The sequence below is a fragment of the Lycorma delicatula genome, chromosome 4, assembly GCF_047948215.1.
Source record: "Lycorma delicatula isolate Av1 chromosome 4, ASM4794821v1, whole genome shotgun sequence".
Lineage (NCBI taxonomy): Eukaryota > Metazoa > Arthropoda > Insecta > Hemiptera > Fulgoridae > Lycorma > Lycorma delicatula.
The window spans coordinates 210,698,530-210,712,053 of record NC_134458.1 but is presented as its reverse complement, the minus strand read 5'-3'; the positions used below and the strand labels follow the sequence as shown (position 1 = coordinate 210,712,053).

General features: G+C 32.4%; 1 protein-coding gene across 3 annotated transcripts in view; it reads right to left on the bottom strand.

The window, feature by feature from the left end:
• Positions 1–6,499: 6,499 nt before the first annotated feature.
• The window catches only part of LOC142324259 (zinc finger protein 511-like), a 120,614-nt gene continuing 113,589 nt past the window's right edge, over positions 6,500–13,524 (bottom strand). For all 3 annotated transcript variants that reach the window (XM_075365129.1, XM_075365130.1, XM_075365133.1), the window contains exon 5: positions 6,500–6,918. In XM_075365129.1, coding sequence (XP_075221244.1) covers positions 6,594–6,918 — 325 coding nt within the window. In that variant the 3' untranslated portion in view covers positions 6,500–6,593. The remainder of the gene's footprint in view (positions 6,919–13,524) is intronic.

Genomic DNA, 13,524 nt, shown 5'->3' with positions numbered 1-13,524 from the left:
TGACAAACATTTAACACGTGTCGAGTACTACGTTATAGGTTAGCCTCAAAGAAAATACATTCTTTATCTACATATTTCTTCATCTCAACAATATAATATTTAATATTGTTTCCTTTATATTTTTCAGCTTGACATTTTATAGCAAATACCCTTCGCTTTCATAGATATCTATATGATTTTTATCGCTAACATTCCACGATTGTTTTAATAAAGAACCACATAATGCTTATTTTTCATCTGGAATTTCAATATACAACAAATCAGAAATGTCTTTTTTTAAGTTTGTTTCGATTCAAAATACTGTTCGGTTAAATCTTGAAAAGCGCTATCAATAAATGATATATTGTCAACAAAAAGTTGTATTTTCTCCACCTTCAAATCTTTAAAAATCTCTCTCGCGGAAGCCTTGAAAATAATCTTTTTATACATTAACAGTTTAATTTAATATTAATTTCACTGGGAGAGTACTTATGTAAACGTTCAATATCATTTTGTGTGTTATCTAAAAATATAATTAAATCGTATTCGTTAGATAAATTTTTGCAACCGATTACTATATTAAGATCAGACGGGTTAGAATTGTTTGATAACTTAACTCGTTCGAATTTCATAGTTTTTTTGTTTTCCGATAAATGCTTATTTTTTAAAAAGTAATACTTCATTATGAATAACAAGGTCACTATTTAGATAAATTAATTTTATTACAATTTTCAGTAACTATGTATATAAAATGGAGAAGAGATATATATAAAGATATAGAGATAAACATAAATAGAATAGATATATATAAAATTATATATAAATATAATAGAAAGGATATATATATATATAGATGCAGATACATAGCGGCAACTGCATACTGTCGCTGTTTTATGTGCGCCTGTCCGCGGCGTTGAGCCGCCCTTCTAAAAATATATAAATCGGCCGAAGCGTTGTAATTTATTCTTTTTCTTCATGCTACTTCCCTTGATGCGGGACAATCGACCTTTCCGCGATCCCTCGACACCGTGGATAGATTTGTTTTACGCATACATGATCGGGCCGCAGGGACGCTCTTTGGTTGCGTGGGTTTTAGTGCTGGAGGATGTACAGGATGCTAGGGTTGTAAAAACAAACGTACCTAATATTACACATATTCACTTTTAGTAATCGTACGGTATTGCTAACTTTCACTATGCATATATATGCAGTTAAATAAATTTGTTATTTTACATCATCATCAAATACGAAAATACTGAAAAAAGGGCGTATCTCGAGAAAGGTGGCCGCTAGACGCATGGGACTAGGACCTATCGTTTCTAGTGATTGCTTAACCTAACTTATCTAAATCCTTTCAGAATCGCGTTAAAAATGGCCTAGGACGCACCGTTTTCGAGATACGCCCTTTTTTATTTACGATTAATATATCGCTGAAAGTACCTCTACATCATCATCATAAATTTAAAATTAATCGTGGTGTTTCAGTTAAAACATAAGTTTTACTATGAATTTTTCAGTAAATCAACTGTTTCAACATTTAAATTTAACGTGAACACACATTCATCATTGAAAGTAGCCGTTCTTTAATGTATCGAATAAACTCGTGAAAAAAGAGCCTTACATTCTGCTCCAATTTCATTGTTGGTGCTTTGTTGTAATTTTGGGGGCATCTCAAACCCGTGTTTTGCTATCTATTTTACAGTAAATCTACTCTTTCAGCGTGAAAATTTAACTGCAAACAGGGAGTAATCGTGGAAAACACACCCTTACATTCTGCTCCAATTTGGTTGTCCGGGTCAAAGGTCGAATTGGAACAGAATGTAAGGTTTCTATATATGAGTTAAAGGTTAATAGATTAGGTCACCTCGAAATCAGTGCGAGGAGGGCTCTTCACAATCACTGAGAAGAGAGATATCGACGTCCGCGAAAAACGAATTTGCAATTTCGAGTGTGCGGAAAATTACGATGATGCGGTCAACATGGAGGAATCAATCTGAAGTGCCGAAAAGTTTTTAGAGGGTTTTAGTAGTACGCGAAGAGCGAAACATATTTAAAGTTTTTGATTTCAAAGGTGCTCTTGTTATAAACGCAGCTAATCCGGATGACGAAGACGACCTGGTACCGTTGAGATAAGCGCGTTTTATCATTTGAGAGAAATTCGACGGTCATCTTATGAGTCATTAATATAATAAGGATAGACATGGATGGAAATGCTGTCCATTGGTAAAAATACGAGACCATGCCGATCAACAGAGATTCGATGAAACCGTCGCCCGACTGAAAAGTATAATCGGAACACTTAATCCGAAAAGGACCAAAACATAAATACGGACCGTATACCGTAGACTTTTAGTTTGAGTATATAATGAGAAGGGGCGAACAAGCGATCGGTCAGTGAGAAAAAAAGGAAGCAGCTTGATAAGTTACCAGCAGGGAAATAGTAGGCATACTGTGTCATAGCGCAGCAATTGGTCACCTGACACAGGCCCCATAGCCTCATCTTGTGACGTCATGACCTACCCTCTAGAGATAAGTAACGTGGCGCGTTGAAATCTTTTTATTAACAAGTGAAATTTCTCCCCAGGAAGCCTACTATAAAATACTCGGTTTTGTTTATTATTATTATTTTGTGTGTGAAAATAAAATATATTTAAATTAAATGGGTGTGTGTACAAAATGTCATCATCATCACGACTGCTTCTTGTTGGGCATGCACGATTACCCTCGTCGAGGCGGTGTACTGCGGCCTGACCGCTGTGAACGGTAAGTCGGTTTGCGTTTGCGACCTGAATGGAAAATTTCCCTGGTTATTTTCATACCACTCATGATTTCTTAGGGAAAGTAAATACTCTGTTGTATCATTGTGTAATGTCTGCAACATTTTATTTTTCTGCATGACGTATTATATCGACCACAATTTCTGTTCCAAATGAGCAACACAAATTAAACACCACTATATGGGGTTAGGGTTTTTCAACTTGTAAATGAAACATGTAAAATGATCTATAAATTTGTAAATTTAATTCACAATTCTGAGAAAAAACACTCCTATTCTCTGGAGTGCTAACGATATCGCTGTTGCTTTTAAACAATGAAACTTCTAATATACATTTTTCTAATGCCTATAAAAAGTTTCTTGTATGTACCTGTCAAAAAGCACCAGATCTATAGAAATACATAGTTTCACATATTACATTGACATTTTACAATACATGTATACAGTGGGTTGATGTACATAAATAAATATTAAATTATAAATGGATTTGGGTTGGTTAACAAATAATTTTGTTATGCTTATCAGATAAAATATTGGCGATTACAATTCTCTTTCTTGTGTTTGGTCAAAATTAATTGTTTGGACAGTTTTCACTAGGTCTTTGTGTCTGATAAATATAACATTTTGTGATTGTACATGACAATGTTAACAGCCTTCAGGGGAGGTATGTATTTTTTCAGTCAGAACTTGTTGCACTGCAATTGGCTAAAAAACAGGGATAATTATTGGTTGGAACTTACTGCCTAAAAATTGGTCAGTTCCTTTTTCAGTTGGAGTGAATTAGGGACTTTTTGATTGGTCAGTTGTATTCATACTTATGATTGGTTGAGGGTATTCTGATAGGTTAGATAAAACATACTTGCATTTGAAAAGTAAAATGATATAACTTATTCTGAAATGTTACCAGATTGTAAATTTTAAGATTTACCGTAAAATTTCATTAATTTGTAAAATATTACACTGATTTATTTCAGATTATGACTTTTCAAATATACCATCCAATTCCATATAAGGTTTGTTTTGAATATAAAAATCCTTGCATTAGAAATTTATGAGGTAGTGTTTCTGTATTTACAAGGCTGTCCATGTGGTTTAATTAATAAAACAATAGTATTAGTCCATATTAATACAAAAATAAAACAAACATTTGTATACTTGTCTTTCAATGTAAACAGATATGTTGGCTTAAATTTTCTGTGATGTGGCTAATTCTGTCATGAAAAACACCACTAAATCCTTTCTGATGTGTTTAGTCATTAAATTATTCTAATTTCTGGTTTAATTAGGATGCAGTAAAACAAAGAATGAATGTTACAGTACAGCATGATATTCTAGGATTAATAAAATGGAAATTGTAACTGAAAATAAGGAGATTCTTGAATTTGATAATCATAGAAAATGATTACAGAAATTTTTTACTGTGAAAAAAATTAAATATTTACAGCAGGAAAAAGTAAAATATTAAGTCACAGGAAAAACAAAATATTCTTATATGATTGATACACATATTTCTAGTCATACTCATATAGTTGTAAAACTAAAGTCCGAAACAGTTTTAAAATATTATTTTGTAATCACCAAATAAGATTATTATTCATCTCAAGCCTTCTGGTCCTGTTTTATAAACGTACTGAGACTAGTGATTACTCACTCCCTTGTGTTTGCGGCCTGAATGCAAAATTTCCAGGGTATATCTCATACCTCTCACAATTCTTCAGTAAAAACTAATATAAATAGAGAGATACAAGTATAAATTTCTTTGGTGTTGATATAATTTCACACTTTTATTACAATGTCCATTGATTTCCAAAGTAACTGATATGAGTATATATTTTAAAGATTTTTTAATTTTTACTAGTCCTGTTATATGTTTCATTGTTACACATGTAATTATGTAACCTTTGAGATTTGTTATTGTTTAATTAATTGTTGAAAATCTCAAGAGATGTTAATAATTTTCTCACATTTAAGGAAACTATCTTTTGTAAGCTTTTCTACAGATAAAAAAAGTTTAGAAAATTATATAGTTCAATTTTCGTTGATGCTGTATTTGTGTTGATGTGCACTTGTTTCAGACTAAGTGGGAGATTTAAAGAACGGAGGAGAGATTCGCCTCCACGGCAAGCATTTAAGTACTGCCTCAAAATATTCCCAATACCATGTCTCCAGATAACATAAAATACTCATTTCATTGTGTAAAATCTGCAACTTTTACGTATTTAACAGTGACCTATGTACTGAACAACTATTTTATTGGTCAAAATTTGTTGTATTGCCATTTTGGCAAGTTTATTCACACCTTATGATTGGTTAAAAACATGGGATTGTGATAAGTTGGAATTTATTGCTTAATAATTGATCAGTTCTTTTCATAGCCATCATTGGTTTAAAGTAGTGTGTTTTTAAATGGTCAATTGTATTTGACTGAGTATTGGGGTTACAAAAATATTAGAAATGGGGGGTTGATTAGACTGGAAGATGTTTTAATCAGCCTGCTCTTTCTTCTTGCTTTTCTTCTCTTAAAGTAAGCTTTTCAAATAGTTTACAAATAAAAATATGTTGCTCTGATAGCGACATATATTTTTACAGCTTAATTTTTTCTAATAAGAACCAGGATAGCAGAAACATTTAACTTAGCTTTTTTAACAGTAGATACGAGGTGGGATCAAAAAATACGGTTAATGAATTTTTATAGCGGCAACTGCCAACGCTACATCCATATGCTGTAATTTGTCCAATAGCGTGATCAACTGAGACAGGCAGGGACAAGTTGTAACACGTTCGAGCTTGCCAGTCAGCTGCCAGAGCCACTAGAGTGAGGTTGTGTTTATAGTGTCGCGCAACATGGATTTAGAACAAAGCATTAACATTAACAAAGAAGTTCACGAAATGTTAGAATCGGTGTACGGCAATAATGTGGTAACTTTGAAGACTGTGTACAAGTGGTATGATCGATTTAAAAACAGAAATGAGTCTGTTGAAGACGAGCAGCGTGCAGGACGTCCAGTAACTTCAAAAACAGCTGAAAATGTGCAAAAAGTGGAAACAATGGTTCATTCAAACAGGCAAATGACTATTCGAGAGCTATCGAAAGACCTTAACATCTAGTACGGATCCGTTCAAAGCAAAACGATGTACGAAGAAAGCGACCAGAAAAATGGACCAATGGCTTCCTTCTTCACCACGACAATGCGCCGTGTCACACCTCGCTTTTCATTCGTGAGTTTTTGGCCGAAAAAAGTGTTCCTGTCTGTCCACATCCACCATACTCACCGAATTTAGCACCATGCGACTATTGGCTCTTCCCAAAAATTAAAACTGTGCTTAAAGGAAAACGTTTTGACACCATTACTGACATTGAGAGGGCCGACCGAGCAGCTGAAAGCCCTTCTGAAAGACGCCTTCCAGAAATGCCTTCAGTCATGGAGTCAACGTTGGGATAACTGCATTGCTAGCCAAGGACAGTACTTTGAAGGAGATTAAGTCGAATTCTATGTAACCTTATTAGTTTTTTTTATAAAAAAATATTCACCGGATTTTTTGATCACACCTCGTAGATAATCATGTAGTTTATAAATCGTAGAATTATTCATTTAACCATAACCACTTAAACATTTCATTTAACCACTTTGTGCATTGCTCTGCAATTGCATCAGATGTACACAGTGACATTAAAAACTGCATCCCAACCATCAAGATTTGTTATTAAAGGATTCTTTTTTTTAAAGTTAATAAAAAAATAACCACAAAATATTTATAGTTTCATATTTTGTAAATATGAAACTATATTCTTTATTACAATCATCAAATTCTTTATTACAAAAAAATAATATTTTTATTAAACTGGAGGAGGTAAAGTATCCATTAATTCACTCAATGATATCGCTGAATCATTTGATGACTGTCCAGAACAATTTAGTTCATCCTCTAATTCACCAATTTTTTTTGGATTATCTTTACTTTGTATATTTGTATTCTTCTTAGAATAAATTTCATTACATTGACGTGGAATAAATACCTTTCCTTTCACAGATGACTGACCAAATGTAAATTTTCCTTTCGGTACTCTGTGCTTATCTTCATTTTGATCGCTATCACAATCTCTAATACACATTTTTTCTACCTCATTAATTTTAGCATCCCCTTTTCTTTTTAAGTTTTTTCTGAAAAACAAAAATTATCTTAACAATCATAATTTTGTATTATACATTTATTTAATGCTTGGCTTTGTAAAAATCAATCTATTATGTAAATGAATCCATTTATAACTTAAAATTTCAGGGCACTGCAGTTAATTGGAGTTCTAATTAACATCCTGCCCTTTCTCTGTCTGTTTAGCTTCTGGAACCACCATAAGATATTACTTTAGAATATCATATGTATGAATGTAAATGGTGTTGTACGGTCTCTGGTTGACCATTCCTGAGATGTGTAGTTCATTGAAACCCACCACCAAAGATCGTGGATACCGGTGTATCCACGATCTAGTATTCAAATTGTATACTAAATGTCTTAACTAGGATTTGAACCTTTCAACTCTCAACTTTGATCTGCTGATTTGAAATGATAAGTTCACCACTAGACCAACCCGTGGATTTAACATCCTTCCCTGGAAATATAAGGGTTAAAGCATCTGACAATACTGCAACCATTGTGAGAGTTGAAATTAATTAATTACAAAAAAAAAATATTGCTATACTTTCTTATTAAGTAAAATACCAAATTTGTTTAAAATCCCTACTATTCTGTTGGATAAGGGCCTAAAACTTATCTGTAAATTTTTTTATATCCTAACCATTGGCCCAGAGGGTTGGAAAAATAGGGTTTCAAAGACAAAAAAGAATCACACCTCACTTAATAGGCACAGTATCGAATCTGTTTAAAGTGGTCGTTAGTCCTCTAAACATTACTTAAAACTTCTGTGTGAAATAACTTTTGATATGATCAACCCTTATGGCAAGGGATGGCCAAAGTCTTGCTGGAATTGTAAGAAGACAGGGCTGGTCATATGCTAAACATGTGAAACTTGTTCACATGCAACCATTTTCGTACTGAATAAATTTGAAGTTTTTCTTAACTTTAAGGTGGAAATCTTTTTTATCTCCTACTTAACACTGGTGAAATCTACCTCTGCCTTCCAGTATGCCGAAAGGGATTTTTTAATAGTTTATTTTACTATTAATTTTTACAGTATATAAACTTAGTAAAAATCCTGTGGTGCTCTATTATTAATTATAAGGAAGTCCTGTGTTTTCCCATCCAATCACCACATTTCTCCTACTGCAACTAACAGAATTCTCAATAGCATGTGCACTACATATGTAATCATAAAAGATTGCTGAATAATACTACATATTATTACTGATAAATCCTATAGATTATGAAATGATTTATTGAAATCAACTTCTATTATAAGTAGGGTAAAAAAGTATTACAGATTATTAATTTAACGATCCTGGGGCAAGATAATTACTTTCAAAGATGGATCATCTTTTCTAATTACTCACTCCTTTTCTTTTATCACTGATTCCACTTTCCCTGCTATTGGTTTGGTGGATGCAGGACTAATCCTAAAAATCAGACCATGCTGAGGATGCCAGTGGTTGTACAGTAAGCCTGGCTGAAATACCTATTGGGTAAAGCCAAGCCTAGGCCACCTAATTTTTTCCAAAATGAAAAAAAATCCTAAAAATTTCCTAAATTATTTAATAAATACGAGGTGTGTTAGAAAAGTAATGAGATTGGTAACATTGCGAGCGATCTGGCAACACTGTCTACCGATCTGTGCTAGACCGGTTTGTTCATCCCTTCCACATGCTCAGTACGAGTTTCAACTCCGTTCAGCCAACACATTATTTTTGACAGCACCATCAGTGAAGTTGTGTGTTACAAAAATAGAGCATCGGAATTTAGAGCAATGTTGTGCAATCACGTTTTGTGTTAAACTTGGGGAATCCGCGACTGTGACCTTTGAAAAGTTGAAACAGGCCTATGGGGAACATTGCTTATCAAGCACAAATTTTCCACTGGTACAAATCATTTTTGGAAGGCCGAGAACACGTTGATCAACCTTGCTCAGGGAGACCTTCAACTTCAAAATCTGATGAAAACGTTGAGCGTGTGAGGGTTCTTGTGAGATCAGACCGTTGTTTAACAATAAGGATGATGAGTGAACAGTTAAATTTAAACACTTTCACAGCACATCAAATTTTGACAGACGATTTGGACATGCGAAAGGTTTGTGTGAAATTGGGGCCGAAAAACCTCACAACGGAACAGAAGGACAATCGAAGAAACGTGTGCGTTGATTTTCTTGAAAGGATTGACAATGACCAAGAATTCTTCAGTTGTGTGATCACAGGTGATGAATCCTGGATATTTGAGTACAATCCTGAATCGAAGCGGCAAAGTGAAGAGTGGCACACTCCGTAATCTCGAAAAAAATGTCAAATGAGCAAATCAAAGATCAAAACCATGCTGATTTGCTTTTTTGACAGTAGGGGTATCATGCATAAAGAATTTGTTCCTCCAGGACAAACTGTCAACCAAGTGTTTGTACACATTCCTGCGGTTCCTCAACCGCCTATTCACCCGATTTGAGTCCTTGTGACTTTTTCCTTTTCCCAAAATTGAAACGTGTCTTAAAAGGACGTCATTTTGAAACTCTGGAGAACATTCAAAAGACTGTGACCGACCAGTTATAAGCCCTACCAGTTGAAGCCTTCCAGCGCTGCTACCAGGAGTGGGAACAACAACTCCGCCGGTGTATAGCTGTTCAAGGGAACTTACTTTGAAGAGGATATTATTTTTTGAAAAAAATAAAAACTTTGGTAAATAAAATGTCTGTCTCATTACTTTTCTCACACACCTTGTATTATTTGTTCAACTGAGAATTTCTGAAATAAAAAAAAAAATTGTTCTCTCCATGAAATGATCCACTTTATTTATTTGTTCAAATAAATAAAGTGGATCGTCTCATAACATTAGCAACATTTTATGAATGATGAATAGAATTATAAGAAGAATTAGTCAATGATGTTGATTACGCTGATAAACATAATTTTTGTTTCCTAATATGCGATACATGATTTTAATCTGCTTTTAATTATGCTGTAAACAAGTATGAACTCAATCTTTCTATCACCCACCATATAATTAAAAATGGTTTAATTTTAAATAAAGGATTTTTTTTTTTCATTTTTCAACATATAGTTAGCATTTTAAGCTCCTATATTGTGTTTTGTTAGCTCATTTTTTATTGTTTAACTTTGTTAAAATAATTTGTAAGCTATAAATAAACAATACCAGACAAAGAATTAAATCATATCACAGTCACATATTATGACATCATATCTAATACTGAAAACACAGCTGTGTTGTTTGTATTAAGCACTGGATTTAGGAATTAATTAATTTTGTTCAGTCTTATTGCTGTCTTTAGTTTGTTAACAGTGCAGTGTCATAATGCCTTGAAATTGTGTAAATGATGTGGATGCCTTTTTTTATATGTGTGGTGAGTTTACCATAAAATCTAACAGAAAAAACATTACACCTTTAATTAAAAAAGTATATCATTTGTACTTTCAGTGTAAAATAGGTGATCAGGATAAGACACGGACTCCTCATATAGTATGCACTAATTGTTCTGCATATTTAAGAGGATGGCTGAAAGGAACACGGAAGGCTTTGCAATTTGGTGTACTTATGTTTTGGCATGAACCAAAGGATCAATCATGTAACTGATTGTTACTTTTGTTTAACAAGTGTGTCTGGAATTTCAAAAAAATCTACACAATGTAAAACATCCTTAATTGCAATCTGCAATTAGGCCTGTACCTCACAGTGAAATTATTCCAGTTCCTGAGCCATGTATGAATGTATGTTTCAAAAGCAGCGATGAAGATTCAGGCAGTACTGAAGAAGACAACAATGATCTTGATTTTGAATTATCTTCCAATCAGCCACATCTTAATATCACACGGTATGGTTAGGGATTTAAATTTATCAATTAATCAAGCTGAACTGTTAGGATCAAGACTGCAAGGTTGGAATTTACTTCAATATAATACAAGAATTTCTGGCTTTTGAAGCCGACAAAAAGAACTTTCTCGGTACTTTATTGATGAAAATAATTTGGTTGATTGCACAAATATTGATGAACTTATGTTGCACTTAGGACAAGTTCATAAACCTGCGGACTGGCATCTTTTCACAGATTCATCCAAGTATAGACGAATCTGTGTTTATAGATGGTTCTACTACACAACAGTAATAAATATCCTTCAATATCATGGTATTAATTTGAAAGACACATAAGATGTGATGAAAGATATTCTTGAAAAAATAAATTATAAAAAAACACAACTGGAACATATATGGTGATTTGAAAGTTATAGCTATTTTATTAGGCTTACAGTTAGGCTATACTAAGTACATGTGTTTTCTTGGCAAATAGGACAGCCGAGCTACAAATAAACATTATGTTACCAAGAAGTGGAAGAAATGAGACAACTTAACTCCAAATGGGAAAAATATTATTCATGAGCCCTTAGTTGAACCTAAAAAAATATTTTTACCCCTTCTCCAAATCAAGCTAGGACTAATGAAAAATTTTGTAAAAGCAATGAAGAAGGATAATCCTGGATTTTTGTACATCAGGCAGAAATTTCCAAATTTAAGTGAAGGAAAAACTATAGAAGGAATATTTGTTGGTCCCCAAGTAAGAGAGTTGGTCAGAGACAATGTATTTAACTCTATCTTAAATAAAGTAGAAAGTGCAACTTGGGCTTCATTTAAAGACGTTTGCGAACATTTTCTCGGCAAACAAAAATTTAACAATTACCACGATATTATCAACTTCTTACTTCATTCAGAGCTATGGGATGTGATATGTCTTTGAGAATACATTTTCTCCACTCACATTTTCTCAACCTCGGAGTTGTAAGTGACAAACATGATGAACGTTTCCACCAAGACATTTTGGTGATGGAAAGCTACTATAAAGGGATATGGAATAGTAACAAGCTAGCCGATTACTGTTGGACATAAATTTGGGATGTGCCTGAGGCTATTTATAAAAGAAAAGAATCAGTGAAATCATTCTAACAGGTATGGCCATGCAAAATTATAAATTTTACAGATTTTAACTACATTTTTCCTTAATTTTTTTTTAAGCGTAATTTATTTAAAACTGAGGGTGATAGAAAAATTGTATTTACAGATCTGTAATGTACGCAAAAAAGCAATTCAAGAAATTGTATAACACTTAGAGAAACATAAAATTTTTTTTTTTCTATCTGTTACCAATAAGATGAGAAGCAAAAACAAGACAAATATAATTACAAAAATTGTGATTGAAACATTAACTTATTAACTTAGTCAGTATAAAATGTTTGTTCGCAAAGCTGATTTGAATGTAAATAATCTATTGGCTGCCATTATTGCTAAAATATCCCCTCCCATAATTCTAATCATAAGAGTAACTATGAGTAAGGAATTACATTCGCAACCAAATGCTAACCATTTGAAAAAAATCATTTTTCCTTTTTTCTAAAGCAAATAAATAAATGCAAACTAATGCTTTTTTGTAGGATGCTTGGCCACAATTTACAGTGCCTATTAAATTAATAATGGTGCACAGAAAATAATTTCTGTACACCAGAAATACTGTAAGTACATCAATTAATGGCAATTAATATTAATATGCTGTCATGAGAAATATTATATAATAGTAAACAATTGAATTTGTGTTTTACATATTTTTATAATAACATTATAGAATTTAGAACCATTAAAAATTGTTATAATCTGTGCAAAAGCTGCAATATAGGCATTGTGAGAAGTTCAGTGGTAAATGGAATTGAATACAGCATTACTTTCGCTTTAAAAACAATTTTCAACTTGACACATTCAGAAAGAGCTACTGTTTAAGTGGATAGGAATTAAATGATAAACTGTACTGAAAACATCAAAATTATTTAATAAAATAAACTTATATATTTATTTATTTATTTATTCACTTAGTAATAATTACAGGCTGATTCTGAAGGCAATGTAAGCATTGCTGGATAGTAATTTTTTTTGTTTTAGAATATTTATATAGTGTATATCATTTGAGCGTTCAATTTTTATTCTTAATATAACTGAAAAATTATTATTATTATTATTATTATTATACTTTATATTTTTATATATAAAAAAGTTACAGAAATATATATTTAACAAAAATAATAATAAATTAATTATGTTAGTTTTCCCTAGAATGATTTTAGCAAGCAGCAGTGTATATAAGGAAAGTCAATTAGGAGTTGAAGCAGAGTAACTGTTATTAATGTTTTGGAATATTAAACAAAAGAAATGGGGGAAAATATTGCCAGTGATGGTGTTAAAGTAATGTATTTATTTAATAATATATCTATATTATTTTTAAGAGAGACAGTGACTCAAGTAAATCCTACTTGTTGCAACAAAGTGTGGAAAGACAGTGACGTTATACAAACATGGCTTTCCTTACCAGACTGACAACAGCAGTAAAAACTGTATCCAAGTATGTAAATTTGTTGCAGTGGAAACTGGTAAAAATAAAATTTTTTAACAGCAATGAGTTGGACTATTTGCTTAAAAAAATCTTTTACAGATTACTATAGTGTCATCCTACGGAATAAATCATCCTAAAAAGAACTCCTTGATGACGTTTATAAGAATGAAAATAAACAATACATTTAAAAACATACTATTTTTCTTCATTGTTTTTCAGTTTCTTCACAACT